This window comes from Acanthaster planci, linkage group LG04, assembly GCF_054643075.1.
Source record: "Acanthaster planci isolate LZ-2023a linkage group LG04, COTS_SCS, whole genome shotgun sequence".
Classification (NCBI taxonomy): Eukaryota; Metazoa; Echinodermata; class Asteroidea; order Valvatida; family Acanthasteridae; genus Acanthaster; species Acanthaster planci.
Window position 1 is genome coordinate 17,860,694 of NC_141780.1, and position 18,235 is coordinate 17,878,928.

An 18,235-nucleotide genomic window follows, 5' to 3' on the forward strand; every position below is an offset into this window, starting at 1 on the left:
AGAATTAACCCCCCCCCCGCCATTGTAAATAATACATACCATCCTGTGTAACGCTAGATTCATGTAAACATTGCCGTTCGCTGATACGGATGGGAACCACCCTGTCAAGTTCTGTAATATCTGGATGAATGATTGAAATCACCCCGTAACAAGAAACACTTGTGTCAGAATTTTATATTGTGTTCATCAAATGATATTTTTGAGAAGTCTGCTGGAGATAGGTAAAAACGAATTTCATTATCCCGTTCAACTACCGGCATGATGGTTCTTACGCTTCCTTGTTCATGCACATTTACTTTCGCTACATACCACGTACTGCCTTGAGCAGAAGCACCCCCTCATCGGTCGAGAAGAGCCGTGTTTGTGGGGAGTATTCATTTAGCTGGTAGCGATGCGCCTGTTATGCGTGCACTTTCTGGTCATTCGTGAACCAGTTCATTTCCGACCAAAGGAGCCTCCGTTGCTGAGAAAATTGCGACCTCCCTCCCTCTATGTCGGAGCTGATAACGACGAGTTCTAGATAAAGCGGGGCTGTCCTGACGGCGATCTTTTTTTTTCTGCACATAACAACACGCTTGGAAAACTCGACTTGAATAAAGGCTATAATCGTGGGTTTTTTTCTAATGGACTGAAGTCTTCAATTTCCACAGGGAAAGCTCCCACAAAGACTAAAGACTAGCATCATCTCAAGACTGGCAACAAAACAATATTTGACAGTTGTGGGATAAGGTACACGCGTCCTGGTGCAGTTGTCAGCAATAAATGGTTAGATCAGACTGCAGAATATGTCCAAAATGAAGATTATTCCTTCCAGTTTATTTCCTCTTAAATTATAAACTGCCTAACTTTATTTGGTCTTCGGTTTTTTAGTTTTTTATTTTTAATTTTTTAGGGGGCAAATTTTGTGCCGAAAGACTATACAATAAAATCATTTCTTATTTCTTCTGTGTATGAGTACACTAAGTGACACTGACTCAGTGAGTCATGCAGTTTAGATTTTAGGAAGTGGGGGTTCAGTTTTGAGCACGATTGTTGCTCTTTGGATTTTCAGTTTCTGTAAGTTAATATGATGGTAAATATTTTTCAAAGGACTTTTAAGGGTGACTTTTTAAAAAGTAAGTTGCAGTTGAAAATACTTAATTTGTAGCATGTTATTTTCCCTTTCCAAAGGTTCCGGAAACACACCCTCAGGTGTCAAATTTGAGGCTCTATTGCAACCCTACATGCAATTTGCATCTTACAACAAGAATGGATCGTTCTGGATGAATTGCTGTTACCGGTCGATATTCAAATCACAAAGGTCAAGGAAGGGACTGGGAACTAGTCTACATTACATTAGGGTTACAGGTTACCTTTGTTATTCTAACTGTAATAATGGCAATTGAAAGTTACGTAAGCCGCCTCTTTTTTTAGAAACGTGTACTCGCGCGAGTCAATATTGACTCGATATAGATAGCCATTCCATTCAATTTCAGGAAACAGTCCAGTGCAACGCTAAAGTGTGTGAACGTGGCCGCTCACAGGACAATGCAAGAGAGCTTAAAAGAGTCCTTTGTGTATGGCTATACCTACAATAATAGTCCAAAGCTGGTGTCTCGGACACTTGGCTTAGCCATTGGCATTAACCACTCTGGGAAATTTGTCTCATGACGGGAGGTCCAGCAGTGAGGCTGCCATGGAACCCCACACCGACTCAGGCTGGTCTTGGGTTGTCATGTTCGGTGCTTTCCTGGTAAATTTCACAGGGATTGGTGTCGTGATGTCAAGAGGCGTTTATCTGAATGTCTGGATGGAGGATTTAGAGGCCAGTGCAACGAGTACCAGTCTGGTTGTTTCAATCGGAGCGTTAATGATGGCTCTCTTTAGTAAGCATAATCAGATACTACAGACAATCATTACCCTCAGAACTGTAGGGTTCGAAGTCCGCCCCGCTTCGTGGGAGCGGACTTCGAACCCCGCACGTTTCATGGGGTAGGCAATCATTTCTTAGGACCCTTGTGCATTTTTATCAAACTCAATATTTTAACTTCATTAATCTAAAATTACCTTTAATTCTGCAGTCTAGAGAAGTGTTCCTTTTAAACAAATGACCGAGTTGCAGGTCACTTTTGGAAAGGCTTGTTGCCAGAAAGTCATGAAACTCTTACCACTTTCGGCAGTAATATTGGCCCCATAATGTGGCTCATATACTGGGGCTAAATTAAGGCCACCTTCCATATGTGCGTTTTTGGTCCGTTCCGCATCCGTTCGACGTGTTTCACTTCTGTAGAATTAATTTACTGACACGCTCGGACCGCGACGCACACTGAAAACACGTCTATGGAAAAGTACCTATCATGCATTCAGATGAGGTTTCATAAGATACCCACATCCTTGTAAAATCTTGATTTGTTAACAAGTTCTCTACAGGTATTACTGAACACTGTCGAGCAGGCAATTCTTCAGCTGTTATTTTACATTGCAAAGCCTGCCTTGGTGAGTCCGACAAGCAAATGTGAACAGTGGACTAGTCCCTGTCCCTATTATACATCCCAGGAGGGGGTTAATATGCCCAAACCATGAGATATGATTATAATGTATAAGGATCTCTGAAAAGTAGAAGCAGTATTCTTTCTAATGATACCTTGATGGTATCCCTCCTGTCATGCATGACTGAACACAATTGTCTTGAAAATGGGGCATCCGAACTCAGTTGTGACACTTTCCTGACTGTTTGTTTTTTCTGGGACACCCTGTATAGGGACCGGTAGCTAGTTACAGTTTAATGTACACGATTAGCCCTGTCAATTTGGATGCTGAATATTCAAATTTTTGTTTGACCAATAGCACTTTTACTTTTCTACCGCAAAGCGAATAAAACGCAAGTACTTATCCTTGTTCATCGTGTATCATAGTGTAGTAATTTATTTTTTCAATGAATATCATCTTATTTTACAGCGATTTATTTCAAATCAGCGGTTATTCTGTTAAATTTTAAATTTTAAATAAATAAACAATATGGTGACGTTAATTTCGGTAAAGAAGAAAACAACGCAAAATATCCTACCAGCTCCTGCTTGATTTGTACATTTCGTTTCCTCATTTACCTAAACCGAGCCAGAAGAATTCCTTCGGTTTCATTACCCGCTATACCGGTCCCTATGTTCGGAGGACGTCTGTAATACATCTGGAGACTACGTATGGGACGGGGACCAGTCTATGTGGACAGGAAATGCATTTGAATATGATGCCCCGTCTTCCCTCTTGGTTTATATGAATTGTGCAAAATGAACCGAACAGCATTCACGATAAAATCTATAAAACGGCATATGTGTGCACGCAGTGTTTGATAAATTTACATTCTGAGATCATTTTAATCAAATGAATATACAGTCAGTTTTCCCAGACTTTTCTCTCCCTGCCATTTTATGACTGGGTTGTCAAAAGAATCCCTCTTTGATCTGCAGGTCCAGTTTCAGGAGCCCTGTGTACCAAATTTGGACCACGTATGTTGACAATATTGGGTGGAGTACTAATTATGGGAGGGGCCATCGTATCATCCTTAGCTTCCACCGTGTCATTACTTATCATCGGCAACGGATTTATAACAGGTAGGATTCACTCTGCAATAGAACGATTGCGCCCGCTTAATCAAGGGACCTACAGTGGGTATCACTCCAATTGTTAAGTGTGATTTGAGTGTTGTTTACAAACAATAAATCTGATTTACGGTATAGTACCCAGCACATCAGTAGTCTGAGTGCGGTACCTACAGTGTGCTGATACGTTAAACATTTAGCCTTGGTGCACACCATACTTGTTGATATATAATACCCACTTTTAGTCACGTGATTTAGCGGGCGCAATCGGTGTATTAGTGCAGTTAGCAGAGTTGGCCGGTCCTGCAAATGCTATTAATGAATTGAAAATTGTTTCATGTCTTTATAGAAGGATTTTGTAATAATCAAAAAAATATCTTGCCATCAAAACAAACTTTCTCTTTACATTACTTTCATGACGATGACGCTGTGTTAAATCCCAAAATGAAGATCGATGTTACCTATATGTCATCAAAACGGAATGAATTCAGAATAGCCCTATACATCGAGGGCCTCAGGCTCGCATTATTTATGAGGAATGAAAGAGGCAGGTCCTCTATTAACTGTGGGATCTTGGATTTCGACGTGTATGAATGAAAGTAATTTAATTTAAAAAATGTCTATCTGTAATTTGTTCCCAGGTCTTGGCGCTAGTATGGCATTTGTTTCGTCATTTCAAGGTTTGGCACTGTACTTCAAGCACAAGTTCACCTTCGCTTCTGGCATGGCATCAGTGGGTATAAGCTTTGGCCATTTGGCTTTCCCACCTCTGAACACCTATCTCATTGATGTGTATGGCTGGAGGGGCTCCTTGCTGATCACAGCCGCAGTGAGTATGCACGTCGCCGTTGCCGGGGCAGTCATGCGGCCAGTGGCTCTGATGACGGCAGCCAATAAGAAGAACGCCGACCTAAATGCAAATGTCTCCGAAGCAGAAGTTGGAGTGACCGAAGACAACAGAGAACCCGATAATAATGCTCCCAAACCCCTTACGACCACTCAAGGAAACGGACAAGCTTTGGTGAGAATGGTTATTGAACGAAGTACATCAGACAATTCACAGCAGTTTTTACGGATACCACCCGGTGCAGATTTGCCTTCAGATGAAGATTCTACGAAAGATGACGAAAAGGATTCTGCGAGGGATAATGGAGCGAACGAATTCAGCCAAGGCAGACGTTCTGGTTTCCGTGACACGCCACACTCGATCTTTGAATCCAGCGTACGACGTCTCCTCGTGTTCAAGCACTTTCTGTTTGTGACTTGTGGAATGAAGCATTTTGTGCTTACTCCCAGATTCAAAGTAGTAGTGATTGTTGGTTTCTGCCATGGTTTCGGGAAGCTCAGCCTAGTCTACGTTGTCCCACGTGCCGAAACAGTTGGCATTACCCCGGAGAGAGCATCGCTTCTTCTGTCTCTCGTTGGTGCTGGCAGCGTTGTGGGCCGGCTCAGCCACGGGTGGTTCATCGACAGGCAATACGTCACGGCCGAGATGACGTTCGCGTGGACACTGCTGCTGTTTTGTGGGTCGATTTTTCTCGTGCCTGCGTTCGACAGCTTCCCTCCTCTCGGTGTTCTGGCCGTGATGACGGGAATCGGATACGGCGTGTCAGCGTGTCTTCTCGTGGCTATCGTACGTACCTTAATGCCAAGTGCTTCAGACACAGCGGCAGCAGTAGGGTTCCTCATACTGTTCTGGGATGTTGGTGAAATCATTGGTTTATTATTATCCGGTAAGAATCTCTGTGTTTACAGGACAGTTTCAAATTAACCTCACGACAATGAAGGCCAGGAACTTTTTAGTTGATGATAAACTTGTCGATGCTAGACGGCTCCATTCAGCGCCCAACTCCATGGTATTCTGACCGTGACCACCGCAGGCCATGTTCGAGTTAGGCCTACTTGATAACAACCAGCATTAACACTCAACTGCGTCGCGTCGTCCAGTCGCCCTGACCCAACGACACCCCGACCCTACGACGCGGCGACCCCGACTCACCGTCGCGTTGTGCCGCCCGTCGTGCTTTCGCCTGTTCCTATCTTAATTTTATGCAGAATCCCTGCTGTCGCGTCATCCTATCGTGCCTAGGCGTCGTGCCGTTGTATTGTCGTTTCGTGCCACTGCGTCGTGGATCGCGTCTTGCCCCCGCATTATACTCGTTACTGATGGAAAAAGGGGGCGCTCTTTAGTGACACAGCTAAGTTTCAGTACCATACCAAAAGATACTATCACATGATCACATCTTGCAGCCCTTTGCACCATGTGCACACACACCGTTTTTTCCCATGACTTGTGGCATACGCCCTCTATTGGCCGTGATAATCACCAGCTCTTTTTAATTTTAAGGCACAACGGCACGATACGACGACGCGGTAGTACGAGACAACGGTGCGACAATACGAAGAAATGGCACGACATCAGGGCACGAGAACATGACGGCAGGACGCGACGGCTCAACCCACACCGTATAACAACCATGCATGCAATGACAGACAACGCGACGGCACGATGCGACGCTCTGTATGGTGCCAAGACTCGACGCATTAAACGTGGCATAAAAGTAATAAGAAAAGAGGCCACGCTACGACACGACGGCATGTGTAAATTTACTTCATTCAAAATCTCTAAAAACATGTTGTTTTTTTTCCTCACCGTAAGGTGTCATTTATGATGTCCTCCGGAGCTTTGATGTTGCTTTTGTGACGGGAGGGGTCGTTCTGCTACTGGCATCATCTGCTGCTTTTGTCATGTACTTTCGTAAGAGAATGAAATATTGTAAGTGTGAGATGAACCGGGCGGCGTCAATTTAAACCACAGTCATTGTTCGCGCTTTAGCGGTTAAGGTGTAAGGCAACCTCGTTGAAATACATCTTCTTTTGTCAAGTTCTAGGTTTTCCCTCTTACTATGAATACTGATGACGAACAGCAGAACTAAATCCCAACAATAAAACAAAAGGAATTAAAAGAAAATATTTAATACATACTCAATGTATGATTTTAATTTATGCTTATTCAAGTATAAATATGCAAATGCAACCAGAGAATATCAACGTAAACACTGTATATAATTTATTCACTTGATGATCTATGTCTGTGTTTCATTTCCAGGCAATTAGATCCTTTTTTTTCTTGAGATTTATGAAAAAATTGAAAGTTCACTAATTCATATTTGTGTAATTAATAATTAACTTGATATTTCTACACAGAAATATTAATAAGTTATTTTCTCTCAGTAAAAAAAACTCAATCGAGCATTCCATCTTTGAGTTCTTGCTACGCCCCGTGAGCCCATCCTAGCGCCTTTAAAAGCGGTGAGGAGAGCGGATAACATTATTTGGCGTCTATGCCACCATGGCGGTTGAATTTCATTGAGGATGCGCTTTCGTGTACGTTCAGTGATTTTACTATGTTGGATAGTTTCGTCGTGTGATGGCGGCGCGGCACGGCCCGCCCCTGTGTTTTCCGATGCAGAATTTGGAGGAAACAAAGCTGTAACTTTGTTGAAAGTGCGACCTCACTCTGTGAGTGGCCCTGACTGAAAAATCCCCCATCGAACCGTACAGTGACGATGATGTTATGAATTTGTTACCCAATGTGCATTGCACTACAAATCCCGTTACTACGGATGCTGATTTGGCAACGGCTTTCATTTTTTACAGTAAATTTTACACTAAAATCAGCCAGGAACAGGGTCAAAATCACAGTAAAAAATCAGTTCTGAAGATCCTCATCGTTACTGCATGGGGTGTGAATTTTGATCTGGAATTTGGATGAGAATGTACACGCATATTTTGGAGAGTTTTGATGCGATTTCTGAACATCTTTTGGTGAAGTCGTGTGATGTTCACAGAACTTCCAACTGAATGCAGTTGCAACTGAAGTGGAGGTCTGTATTCATCGTAGAACACACACGTGAATGTTTTTATGACAACCTTCTCTTCTTGTTCCCAAATCGTCCTCACTGAAGGCACTCCAACCCTGTATCAGTCTGAGAATGCCTTGTATATAAGACCCTTGTACCCGAGGGCAGAAATGCATTGATGAGGACCAGGTTAATGGCAATCACCTATGATCCCTTCAAATGAGGGCTGTATAGTAAAATGTACACACCATAAAGAAACTTTGATCAATGTTGTCACACAGTGCACTGCCAGGCACACTTCAAGGTTTTATGCAGTGAAGACAAATTAATTACGATCTATTTGTCTAAGGGTATGGGAAGGTTAAGACAACCTGAGAGAGCCGTGTTATTTTGGACCATATCACAGCCAGGGTAGGTGGTACCGCCCCCCGCCCCGAACTCGGCTATCCCATGTCTGATTTTTGTAAAACATGGTGTGCACATAAAGACAAACAAGGATCTCAACGTACAACCTGTCGACTGCACGGGTGCAATCGAAAATGACGTCAGTTCCTCGGTAACCCACTCTTTCTAGAACTCACGATCACGTGATGAAGTTTTCTCTTCTAGGTTTTGTAGTGGAGGTGGGGGCTAGAACCAAAATCTATCATTCTCATAGCTCCTGATGCTCCCCCCCCCCTTTGCACTGCTGCGGATTGGGATGTGCGGCTACGTGTATACTGCGTCTTCATATTCCAGGAATTAACACCAAAAACACAACCTTAAGGGAGAGGGACTTAAGCCCCGCCCCGCCCTCCCACGTGAAGCCACTGGGTCAAGTTTGCCTCTGTGCGGACACCATGTGACGCAAAATATCTGCCATTCTGCAATCCAGGAAAAATGCCTTAAGATTTTTGTTAAAAAGACAGAGATTTCCATCTCAAAAGTAAGACCAAATTAAACCATTCAAAAATGTACGAAATTTTTGTCTTGAATTTCATTCTTATCAAACATTTTACTTGAATCTACTTCGAAGCTGAGGTGTTTACAATTTGCCAAAATGCACGTCCGCCTCAGGACATGAACGCACGCGAAGTGCATTGCCTCGATACGAATTGACTTGAGGCTGTACTGGTTCCCAGCCCAAACAGTAACATGACGGCAGTAAGCAGTCGATGATCGACGTACTAGCGTGTCGCGATGTCGGAGATCAATATATGCCCCACAAACCAGGAAATGTGGGGATATCTTATTAAGATGCACACTGAGGAAGCTTTAAAAAGAGACACAAACATTGAAATCACCACCTGAAAAGTAACGTAATGAACATGTTTTGAAAAATTATGGAAACGGGGGCACCAGATCGACAGATCCCTCCAAGTAGTGGAATCTTTGAGACTTGGAACTCGACTATATAGAGTTACCCAAATTTCCAAAAGTGCGTCAATTGACGTATTTGTAGAAATGCCTCTCTTTCACTGGTTTCCTCATGATGAAAGAAAGATGGGCGAAACAACCTCAGAGGATGTTAAACATCATTTACTAATCTTTACTAAGTGAAACTATCAATAGTAATGATTTAATCGGTTACCTCTCAGAGCCCGGCAAATGCCAGCTTTCTTTCGAATGGGTAAACAGATCTACATAATATAATCGTTGTTTTTCATTGTTTGGATATGTCATGCATTTAGAGGGCCAAGTCCAACGTACAACTGTCTGATCGAGTCATGTTGACTTACGGAGATAAGCAACTAACGTTTGTGTGGGTGGCTCGAGATGTGTACATGAATGCAGTGACTATTTGGACTTCTGTAATTTTGCAAACCAACAAATAAACTACTTTTTTTTCATTTGTCACGCGTAGCCACATACGTCTTTGTCAAGTCATTCATCTGTGGTTTTCTGCTTCTTCCCAAAAGGTACCATAATGCCAATCTTTGATTGTGTATATGTCTTCTATGTGGCCTCGAAAGTGGTATGATTATACAGTTTAAACCAGATTTGAATCCTGCATAGTTTTTGAGCAGTTTTAATTGGGCAGGTCAACTTGAAAGACTTGACAGCGTTAATTTCAGCATGACAGACGGAACAGTATCTACAGAAGCGACATCAAAACACGAGTTACCGTCTTCGAGAGCTCGCAGTGTGTCAGAGCCGAAGTCTGAGCAGCCACCGGGCCCAGAGCCACCGGATTCCGGCTGGGCATGGATGGTTCTACTCGGTACATTTTTCGTGACTTTCAGCAGTATCGGCTACATTGTTGCAATGAGCGTCTTTTTCCTGTCTTGGAAGAATGAATTCGAGAGTACGTCAGCAGAGACCAGCATTGTGATCTCCATTGGTTCTTTAACGAGGGGCATTGCTAGTAAGTCGTCATTCTGTCTTGGCCTATACAGTTTTATCTTTGCAGGTATTTCAACTATAAATGGCACTTAAATTCGCTGTCTTGTCTATTCAATTTAATTTGTTTTATTTGATGCTGCTGTTTTATAATTTTTAATTATTTCAAAGGCCCTTTTGTGGGAGCGCTCTTCACAAAGTTCAGTGCCCGCACTATCGTGATGGTCGGTAGCCTCATCTCAGCTACGGGAATTCTGCTCACATCATTCGGTACAAGTATACCATTCCTGATTGGGACAACCGGTGTACTTGCAGGTAACTAAAAAAACTCAAAGCCAGACTAACACTTTGAAAATTAAATCAGGGATTTTAGGGTAGCTTACATCTTAATATGGAATGAAGTACAACAGAAATAGTTTTGAATATCAGGAAGAAAGGCTGCGTCCGAATCACTTCGCTTCGGCCGGAAATTACACACAACTCTATGGAAACTGATCGCGGCCACTACCATAGACTCGTGTGTAATTCAAGCCGCAGCCAAGTGATTCGGACACGGCCTCGGTTAACAGAAGATCGGATTTCATTCAAAAGCACCAATTTGTTGTTATTTTTAATACTGATTGGTTACCTTAAATTATGGTTATTTACTCCAGCCATTGTTCTGAATGATGCAGGTTAACATGAGAATTATGCTTCTTTTTTTTACACTTAAGCCTTTTAGCCAGGAAACTGAGAAAAAATTTATGTAACTGTCACAGAGTTTCCACAAATCTTTTGCTTTTTTTAAGATGGAAATTATCACTTTGCTTGTTTTAAGGGGGGGTTGAGGATATTGTTTTTTGTGCAGCATCAGGCTGTAAATTCCCCAGTCTAAACAACTAGGTGTCCATAATACGGAAATAAACGTAATAATCAACGTCTTTTTGGATTTATACCCTCAATTTCCAGCCATCGGCTTCAGCTTCCAACTCAATGCCAATTTCGTCATACTGCGACAGTACTTCAAGAAACGATTCGCCCTTGTCGTGGGGCTGACTCAGAGCGGGGTCAGTGCGAGTCAAGTTGCATTGCCACCACTCTTCAACTGGCTCATCAACGAGTACGGCTGGAGGGGCGCCCTTCTCATCATCACGGGAATCAGTTTGAATACTCTGGCCGCGGGCGCCCTCATGAGGCCGGTCCGTCCCAAGATCACAAAGAAGAAAAAGAAGCAGCCTCAGTTAAGCAGTGTGTCAAACGTCCATGGCAGTCAACTGTCGACGGACAATGGGGACAGACCTGGGACAGACTGTGGCGGTGAAACTGATGATGTAAAGGACGGCGGGCAAACGCTGATGGCTGTAGATGAAGAACTACACACACTGAGCATGACACCCACACACGACACCGCTACGCTTGTTAAAGAAGACGCCGATGGAACCTCCTTGCAACCAGACGAAAACGAAAGAGAAGATGATGAATGGTCCGATTTTGAAGAAGAGTTCCCAGCGATGATAAACAGCCTCGCAGATCCGTTCACTATTACAATCGCCGATGACCACGTCAGTCGAGTTACCGTAACAATCACGCACGCAAAGCCAGACTCGCCTTGGGGATACTTTAAGATGTACCTCAAGCGCACCAGAACATTCTTGCTCGATACTTACGGCCTGAGACGCCTTGCTCACAACCTCTGTTACATACTTTTGTGCGGAGCAACATTTAGCATGGCGTATGCCTGGACTGCAATGAATGTCCACTTCGTTCCGAGGGCAGAAAGAGTGGGCATTGAAAGCGAGGCTTCCTCCCTTTTTCTGTCCATCATAGGCGGGTCTGGATTTCTTTGCCGACCACTCATTGGCGTGCTGGTTGACAAGCGTTACATCAGCGCCCCTCTAGCCTATGCCGGAGGTATGCTCGTAATGACGTTAGCAATAAGCCTCATTCCTCTGTTTACCACATTCGGCCCACTGGCAGCCGTATCCGTTATGCTGGGCCTGGGGTCTGGAGTAAGTGGTAGTCTTGTCTTGATGACGCTTCAGAAGTTGATTCGCCCAGCCGAGGCAGCTGCAGCCACCGGGATCTTATTGTTTGGCTGGGGAATCGGCGAACTCGCCGGTGCATTCTTTTCAGGTAATCAGTGGGTGGATATGGGATCGGTGTGGGTGAGAGATGGTTTGAAAGCTCTTCCATTTCTTTGAAAATATTGTCCGTCATTTTGTATCGCGAACAAAGTCTGTAACTTATGTCTGCGTAAAAGTGCGCATTTATTTCACTGGTGTTACAGGGATAGGTAGTCTCATTAGAGTCATTCTATAAATCGGGGATCCAAACGTGACTTTTTTGTGTCCCTGTTGCAACTGACCTTTATTATTTGACATGGAAATATAATACCACTGAAATTGATTTCAAACTATTTCTATTTGTTTGGCAGGTAATTTACATGAATTCTTCAATCTTTGAATTAGAATATACGTTCTTAACTTACAACACATGACAGGTGTGACAGAGACACGAAAAAAATGGACCCAATGTATAGAATGACCCATTTTTTTTATTACTTGAATGTCACTGCTACTTGAGGTTTTGTAAGACTGTGTGGCAAAGGCTACGGCATGTCCTTCGACGCAGAAAAAGAACAATTCTGTCCATCTGATTCATGGGATCCTGGGTATTTTGTAATCATTTATAACTACCCTACAGTTGAAGCGCATCACGCTGTAGCGGATCCTGACAGACAGTAGTTAAATCAAATTTAGTTGCCTGCAGGATTCATGATAGTTTGTTTTGTCCACAGGACTTCTCTTCGATGTGACTGAAATCTACGACTACTCCTTTTACTGTTCAGGTGCCGCTTCCTTCATCGCTTCCATCTTTTGCGTAGCCATCTACTTTCGCCTTAGAGCAAGGAGAAGACGGCATCGTGCTAAGCAGTCACCGGCTGTCGCTTTGGAAAACCCAGGCTTGGTAGTTAATACAGAGCAATCCATACCAAACGTCGAATTGGCTCAGGAAAATGCCTATGTTTCGGCGGTGCCCGACCACGAGGCTGTCAATCCTCTGTATTCAGTAGAGCAAGATGATATAAACGATCAAACGACAGCAGTATCAAATGAAGAAGAGCCAAGCTGGGGTCCAAGAAAATCCGACCTTCCGATGAAGAAGAGATGGCTTTCAAGACTGGATCACAAGCAAGACCATCGGGTCGAAATGAGTCACATTTCAAAATCTGACTCTGGGGCCGAGGTTCACGATGGAACTCGAGGAGCTGAAAAGGCCACAACGGGATTAGAGTTAGAAATAAACGATGATGAACCGGCATTTGGACGTCTGGAACATATGAACTTTGAAAACCCCGCCTTTGAAGACGAGGAAGAATTGCCCAAAGACATGGCTGAAAGTAAAGAAGTTGCTTTTGAGAACCCCATCTTCAGAGAAGATAATCAATCAAGTAGTGGAAAAGAACGTGCTACAAAAATCGACGATGATCGCCATTTCAAAAGGAGTGAGGACTTTGGAAATGAAGAGGTGGTTGATGAGCTTGACTGTTTCGATACTGAGCGCGGCAATGGTTCAAATTCAGGCGTTGAAAACCCCGCCTTTGAAGACGGAGAAGAATTGCCCGTAGACGTTGTGACTAAGGGTGTGGTCTCTAATTCAGACATGGTTGAAAGTAAAGAAGTTTCATTTGAGAACCCAATCTTCACAGAAAACAGGGAATCAAGCGATGGAAATGAAAGTGTTGCTGAAATCGACGATGATCCCCATTTCAATATGTCCAATTACCATGGAAATGCAGAGGCTATTAATGAGCGCGGTTGTTTTGATAATGAGCACGGCAATGGTTCGAATTCAGATGTTGACAGCACCGGCGCGCTGTCGGTTTCAAACGAAAATGACGTTGAATTTTCCGAGAGTCTCGTGCCTAGCGAGAGTTCTGAAACACTGGGTGAGAATGGTGATTGCCAGGTCTATCAAGTCTAAGTTTATCGTGGTAAACAGCCCTATGATTCCAGGGCAGTGAATAGGCCCCAAATTGCCGTTTGCAGGCCAAATCACGATTTCCATGCTGTCAAATTTTTTGCTGTTAGACCCATTTGTAGTGCTTCTTTGCTTGTATTAGCAAGACTGCGAGTTTGCATTTCTGAAAATATTGCTCAAAACAGAGCTCCCTGAACTGCTCTATTTTGCAATGGCATGTAGACATCAATTTTCAAAATGGCGATGAGCTTCACAACTACAATTACTGATGAACGTCTTTGGAGAGAAATTTCTTCAAGGACATTGGTTGAAATTGAAAAGAATTATTGTAACAGATGAGTAAATGAGCTTTCATTTGATGTAAACACCTGAGAAACCTCTGAGGATTGCCCCAGATTTTTTGAAGTAAGAATGTTTGTGATTGTTGTCTATGGTAGCCTATTCACTAGTCTGTAGACTATAATGGCGATATAACACCGTATTTTCTGCAGTGCATGGTGAGGTAGAATGGAGGTCAATAGTGTATGCCTCACCATACACTGCTATCAAAAGCATATAAAGCCGAAAATCTTGTTTTGATAAATCACCAGCAGGCCTACACAAGGGCTGTTCGGAAATTTTAAGCTTATACGCAGGTATATGAAATCCGTCTGATATTCAAAGGCTCTTTCAGACTAATTGGTTGAACAGTTAGCCTTGTTAGCTTTAGTTGTAAAGCCTAGTTTTCATGTCGACGTAACAATCAATACAACAATACACAGTCATGTAAGATGCCGATGAAGGTTTCAAATTTAAGGCTTAAAGCAATCCACGTAATGATAATTTTGGTTGTGGAGATCAAATTTGCATTCAATCCCTTTTTTAAATTGTTACTGTTTATATTCATTGCATATTCATTGCTGTTGTTTCCATACTTAAAAATGATTCAGTAGACTCCTTTTGCATTCTTGTAGTTCAACTGCTTCGGACAGGAGAATAGAACGGCTTGCTGACAATTTTAACCTTACTATATGAGTCACATTCTTATTAAAGTGTAACAGAAATTGAAAGCATTTAGTTCACGTGAAGTATTTCAAAATAACAATAAATACGTAACCATTTCAAAAACATCATAAATTTAATGTTTACCCCATTAATTGTGACCCCAAATGAATAAAAAGGTCCTGCGTTTCCCCGCCCACAAAAGCCCCTTTTGACCGTTCGCGCTCCCAGGCTGATAATGACGTCATCGCCAGAGCGCTGACATATACAGTATACAGGTACATCGCACACAGTACATGCAGTATCGCACGCTTGCAATAGGCCACGTTTTGTTTGATGTAGCTCAGCCCTAAGGCAAACACTATCTCAATTCATGAAATACACGGTAGGAATGTGTCTTTTAATTTCTATTAGTTCACTTCACGTGAACTATATGTTATCAAGTTCTGTTACCCTTTGAGTGACTTGTTCTGATCTCTGTGGATGCATGTAGACCTATTTTCTTAAAAATTCTCATTGTAAATTTATGCTGTGGTGGAATTACCAAATTACCCTGGACTCTAAGCGTTCCCCCGGTGGTCACTCAGTCAGTGTGGTACTCCCTCAGGAAAGCCTACGACCGGAAGGGCAGGCCCGTTGGGCGGAGATATACCGCCTAATGCACAGGGATAACTGGACAGTGCCTCAACAACCTCCGGGGGACAGACAGGGCAACTACGGACAAGACAAGAACAGACGGGACAAATAACTATATTTTAGCTTCTTTTATTCACACCTCAATTACACACGACAATGTGTGCCTCTAGGTGGTCACTATAATGTGGCACCCTGAAAGGAATGTTGGACTTCAATTGCGAAGCCTCCACTAAGCGCTAGCTTAAATAGCCTCCCGCTACCTGCTCGCCTCCTAGTTTGAACCGTCCCGTAAGGTGGCCTCCAGGCTACAAGTGTTCTTCACGAGGGTACTCCATACCCCTATGAACCGGAACTAATCCCTAGTTCCCTCCCCGGTATCCCACAGTGGTCCCACTCAGGTACATGTGTTTGCACAAAGGCGCAGCGCTTCATGTAGCCTCCTATTACCTGAGCTCAGCTTCAGCACGTCTGAGATCCAAAACTCCAACTAACTATTGTTGTTGTTTTGCCTTAATGGCGCTTTCAGCTACTCAAGCTATCTGCGCCAATAACTAAACGTTTACTCATAACCTTTATTTATCAGCACCTCATTACGGCGTGCCCAGGCCAGAAAGTGTGGGCATTGAAATCACACGCTCTTCTATGGAAACTGCCTTTGGCCACTACCATAGTGTGCGTGAACATGTTGCACATGGCCTACATGTACCTACAAGAGGTATGTATTGGTATGGAACTGAGCTTTGTCTCTAAAGGCGCCCCCTATTTCCACCAGTAATGAGACGACGGCGAGCGCACAATGCGACGGCACGACGCGACGGCACGAGACAGCTGAAGTGTACGACCGTACTACGACGCGACGGGTCGACTGCACGACGCAACGGCAAGACGGCACACCGCCATAGCAGGGATTCTGTGTAAATGTACAATAGGAACAAGCGACAGCACGACCCGATGGCACGACGCCATGGAGAGTCAGGGCTGTCTTGTCGTGGCGTCGGGTGTGAGATGTACGTAACAGATCATTCACTTGTTTACAAATACTGTCCGCCATTTTGTGTGGCGACCAAAAGTTTTCAGGATGGCAACAACTTGCCTCCATTGGCGTTAATTAATAGTGTAAATTACTTAACGGTTTTGCTGGGTAGCTTTTTAACGCTTTGTGGCAAAAATAACATCTCTGACGTATCAAAAAACACCTCTGGAAATCTGATTCCTACTGGTGGCACGAGACATTTTTTGAATTATTTCTGCCCATTTCGTTGCCGCAGCACATCACGCAGGCGCAATCCTGACTGGTGTGGTAGCAGCAATTCAGTCAGATTTTGCCGTAGATGATAGTTATCTGCGGGACTCATTATATCTTTTTGTTTTGTCCACAGGACTTCTCTTCGATGTGACCGAAATCTACGACTACTCCTTTTACTGTTCAGGTGCCGCTTCCTTCACCAGTTCCATCCTTTGTGTGGCCATCTACTTTCGTCTTAGAGCAAGGAGAAGACGGCATCGTGCTAAGCAGTCACCGGCTGTCGCTTTGGAAAACCCAGGCTCGGTAGTTAATACAGAGCAATCCATACCAAACGTCGAATTGGCTCAGGAAAGAGCCGTTGTTTCGGCGGTGCCCGACCACGAGGCTGTCAATCCTCTGTATTCAGTAGAGCAAGATGATATAAAAGATCAAACGACAGCAGTATCAAATGAAGAAGAGCCAAGCTCGGGTCCAAGAAAATCCGAACTTCTGATGAAGAAGAGAGTCTTTCCAAGACTGGGTTGCAAGCAAGACTATGGGGTCAAATGTGTCACATTTCAAAATCTGACTCTGTGGTCGAGGTTGACGATGCGAATCAAGGAGCTAAAAAGGTCGTAACAGAATTAGAGATTGAAATACACGATAATGAACCGGCGTTTGGACGTCAGGAAAATATGAACTTTGACAACCCCGCCTTTGAAGACGAAGAAGAATTTCCCAAAGACAACTGATAGCGTGGTCTCTTTTATAAAAAAAAAAAAGGAAAAAAGAAAAAACATAAAACCTGCATTACGGGAGTTTAGAGTTGAATCATGACTGAAACATCATAAAAAAAAGCCGGACCCAATAATTTGGAATTGAATGATAACATAAAAATATATTCTTGCCTTGACTGACTACACAAGTACGCCTCACTTGGGATTTTGTGTCATTGTACACACTAATGCCTATCACGATTTTATTCGAATATTTGCATGAAAAGCAAGGAATATACTTACGTTCAGTCATTTACAGAAATAGAAAATAGAAACATTGAAATTAAGGTTCAATGTTCAGCCACCGAATGACACCAAACAGCACTAAAGGCGTTGTCTGCACGTTTCACGAAGTGTCCCATCTTGATGCGTCAGTCCGTGAAATTTGAAGAGGTACGAGTCAACATTTCGAATTACCCAAATTAATTTAATTAGTTTTTCAAAGCACCTTTAAGTTTGAAATTTTCAGAAAATAAAGATTTCATCATGCATATCAAGAATATGCTAAAAATTCAAATTTGTCCAAATTGAGGTATAGGCTCGACGAATGATCACTTCCGTGAGGCATTTTCAGCAGATTATTCTCTGTACATTTTTCAAAATTTTTATACAAGTCGTGTTTGAGTATAAATGATCACACAATCGAAAGCAAACCCGCTTCCTCAATACGTCAGACTTAATTCTCAGCTTTCCAAACCATTCCTACTCCATGCCTACGGTCTACGACGCCTCTCTCGAAACCTTTTGTGTCGTGATATTGTGTTTCGTAGCATTTGCGCAAGGATATGGATTGGTCAAAGTCAGTGTCCATCTCATCCCAAGGGCAGATATTTGAGTAGCACCCATTAGAGGCAACTCCAATAAACAAAACTTCACCTCGGCAGGATAATCCTCACT

General features: G+C 43.2%; 2 protein-coding genes across 4 annotated transcripts; both read left to right on the forward strand.

The window, feature by feature from the left end:
* The first annotated feature begins 950 nt into the window (after positions 1-950).
* LOC110987179 (putative monocarboxylate transporter 5) lies at positions 951-8,402 on the forward strand. 2 transcript variants are annotated; one of them, XM_022249672.2, is made up of 4 exons: positions 951-1,865; positions 3,447-3,590; positions 4,220-5,311; positions 6,238-8,402. In XM_022249672.2, the coding sequence occupies exons 1-4, from the start codon at positions 1,676-1,678 to the stop codon at positions 6,387-6,389; spliced, it is 1,578 nt and encodes a 525-aa protein (XP_022105364.2). In that variant the 5' UTR covers positions 951-1,675; the 3' UTR covers positions 6,390-8,402. The 2 variants fall into 2 exon arrangements, 1 of the variants encoding a protein (XP_022105364.2); XR_015425071.1 differs by having other exon boundaries at positions 956-1,865; positions 4,220-6,139; positions 6,238-6,345.
* A 125-nt stretch (positions 8,403-8,527) lies between these two features.
* Positions 8,528-14,836, forward strand: LOC110987160 (monocarboxylate transporter 14-like). Of its 2 annotated transcripts, none has more exons than XM_022249639.2 (4): positions 8,528-9,785; positions 9,932-10,075; positions 10,709-11,872; positions 12,537-14,836. In XM_022249639.2, exons 1-4 carry the CDS (start codon positions 9,497-9,499, stop codon positions 13,721-13,723), a joined length of 2,784 nt encoding a protein of 927 aa, XP_022105331.2. In that variant the 5' UTR covers positions 8,528-9,496; the 3' UTR covers positions 13,724-14,836. The 2 variants fall into 2 exon arrangements, with proteins under 2 accessions (XP_022105331.2, XP_086992261.1); XM_087136135.1 differs by having other exon boundaries at positions 12,588-14,836.
* The last annotated feature ends 3,399 nt before the right edge of the window (positions 14,837-18,235 follow it).

What these genes read in the sequence shown, in the direction of transcription:
- LOC110987179 (XM_022249672.2), top strand. Translation starts at nt 1,676, where the DNA reads ATGGAACCCCACACCGACTCAGGCTGGTCTTGGGTTGTCATGTTCGGT. An exon ending in CGGCAACGGATTTATAACAG is followed by an intron (nt 3,591 to 4,219) that starts GTAGGATTCACT and finishes ATTTGTTCCCAG; the next exon opens with GTCTTGGCGCTAGTATGGCA. An exon ending in CATTGGTTTATTATTATCCG is followed by an intron (nt 5,312 to 6,237) that starts GTAAGAATCTCT and finishes CCTCACCGTAAG; the next exon opens with GTGTCATTTATGATGTCCTC.
- LOC110987160 (XM_022249639.2), top strand. Translation starts at nt 9,497, where the DNA reads ATGACAGACGGAACAGTATCTACAGAAGCGACATCAAAACACGAGTTA. An exon ending in GACAACCGGTGTACTTGCAG is followed by an intron (nt 10,076 to 10,708) that starts GTAACTAAAAAA and finishes CTCAATTTCCAG; the next exon opens with CCATCGGCTTCAGCTTCCAA. An exon ending in CGCCGGTGCATTCTTTTCAG is followed by an intron (nt 11,873 to 12,536) that starts GTAATCAGTGGG and finishes TTTTGTCCACAG; the next exon opens with GACTTCTCTTCGATGTGACT.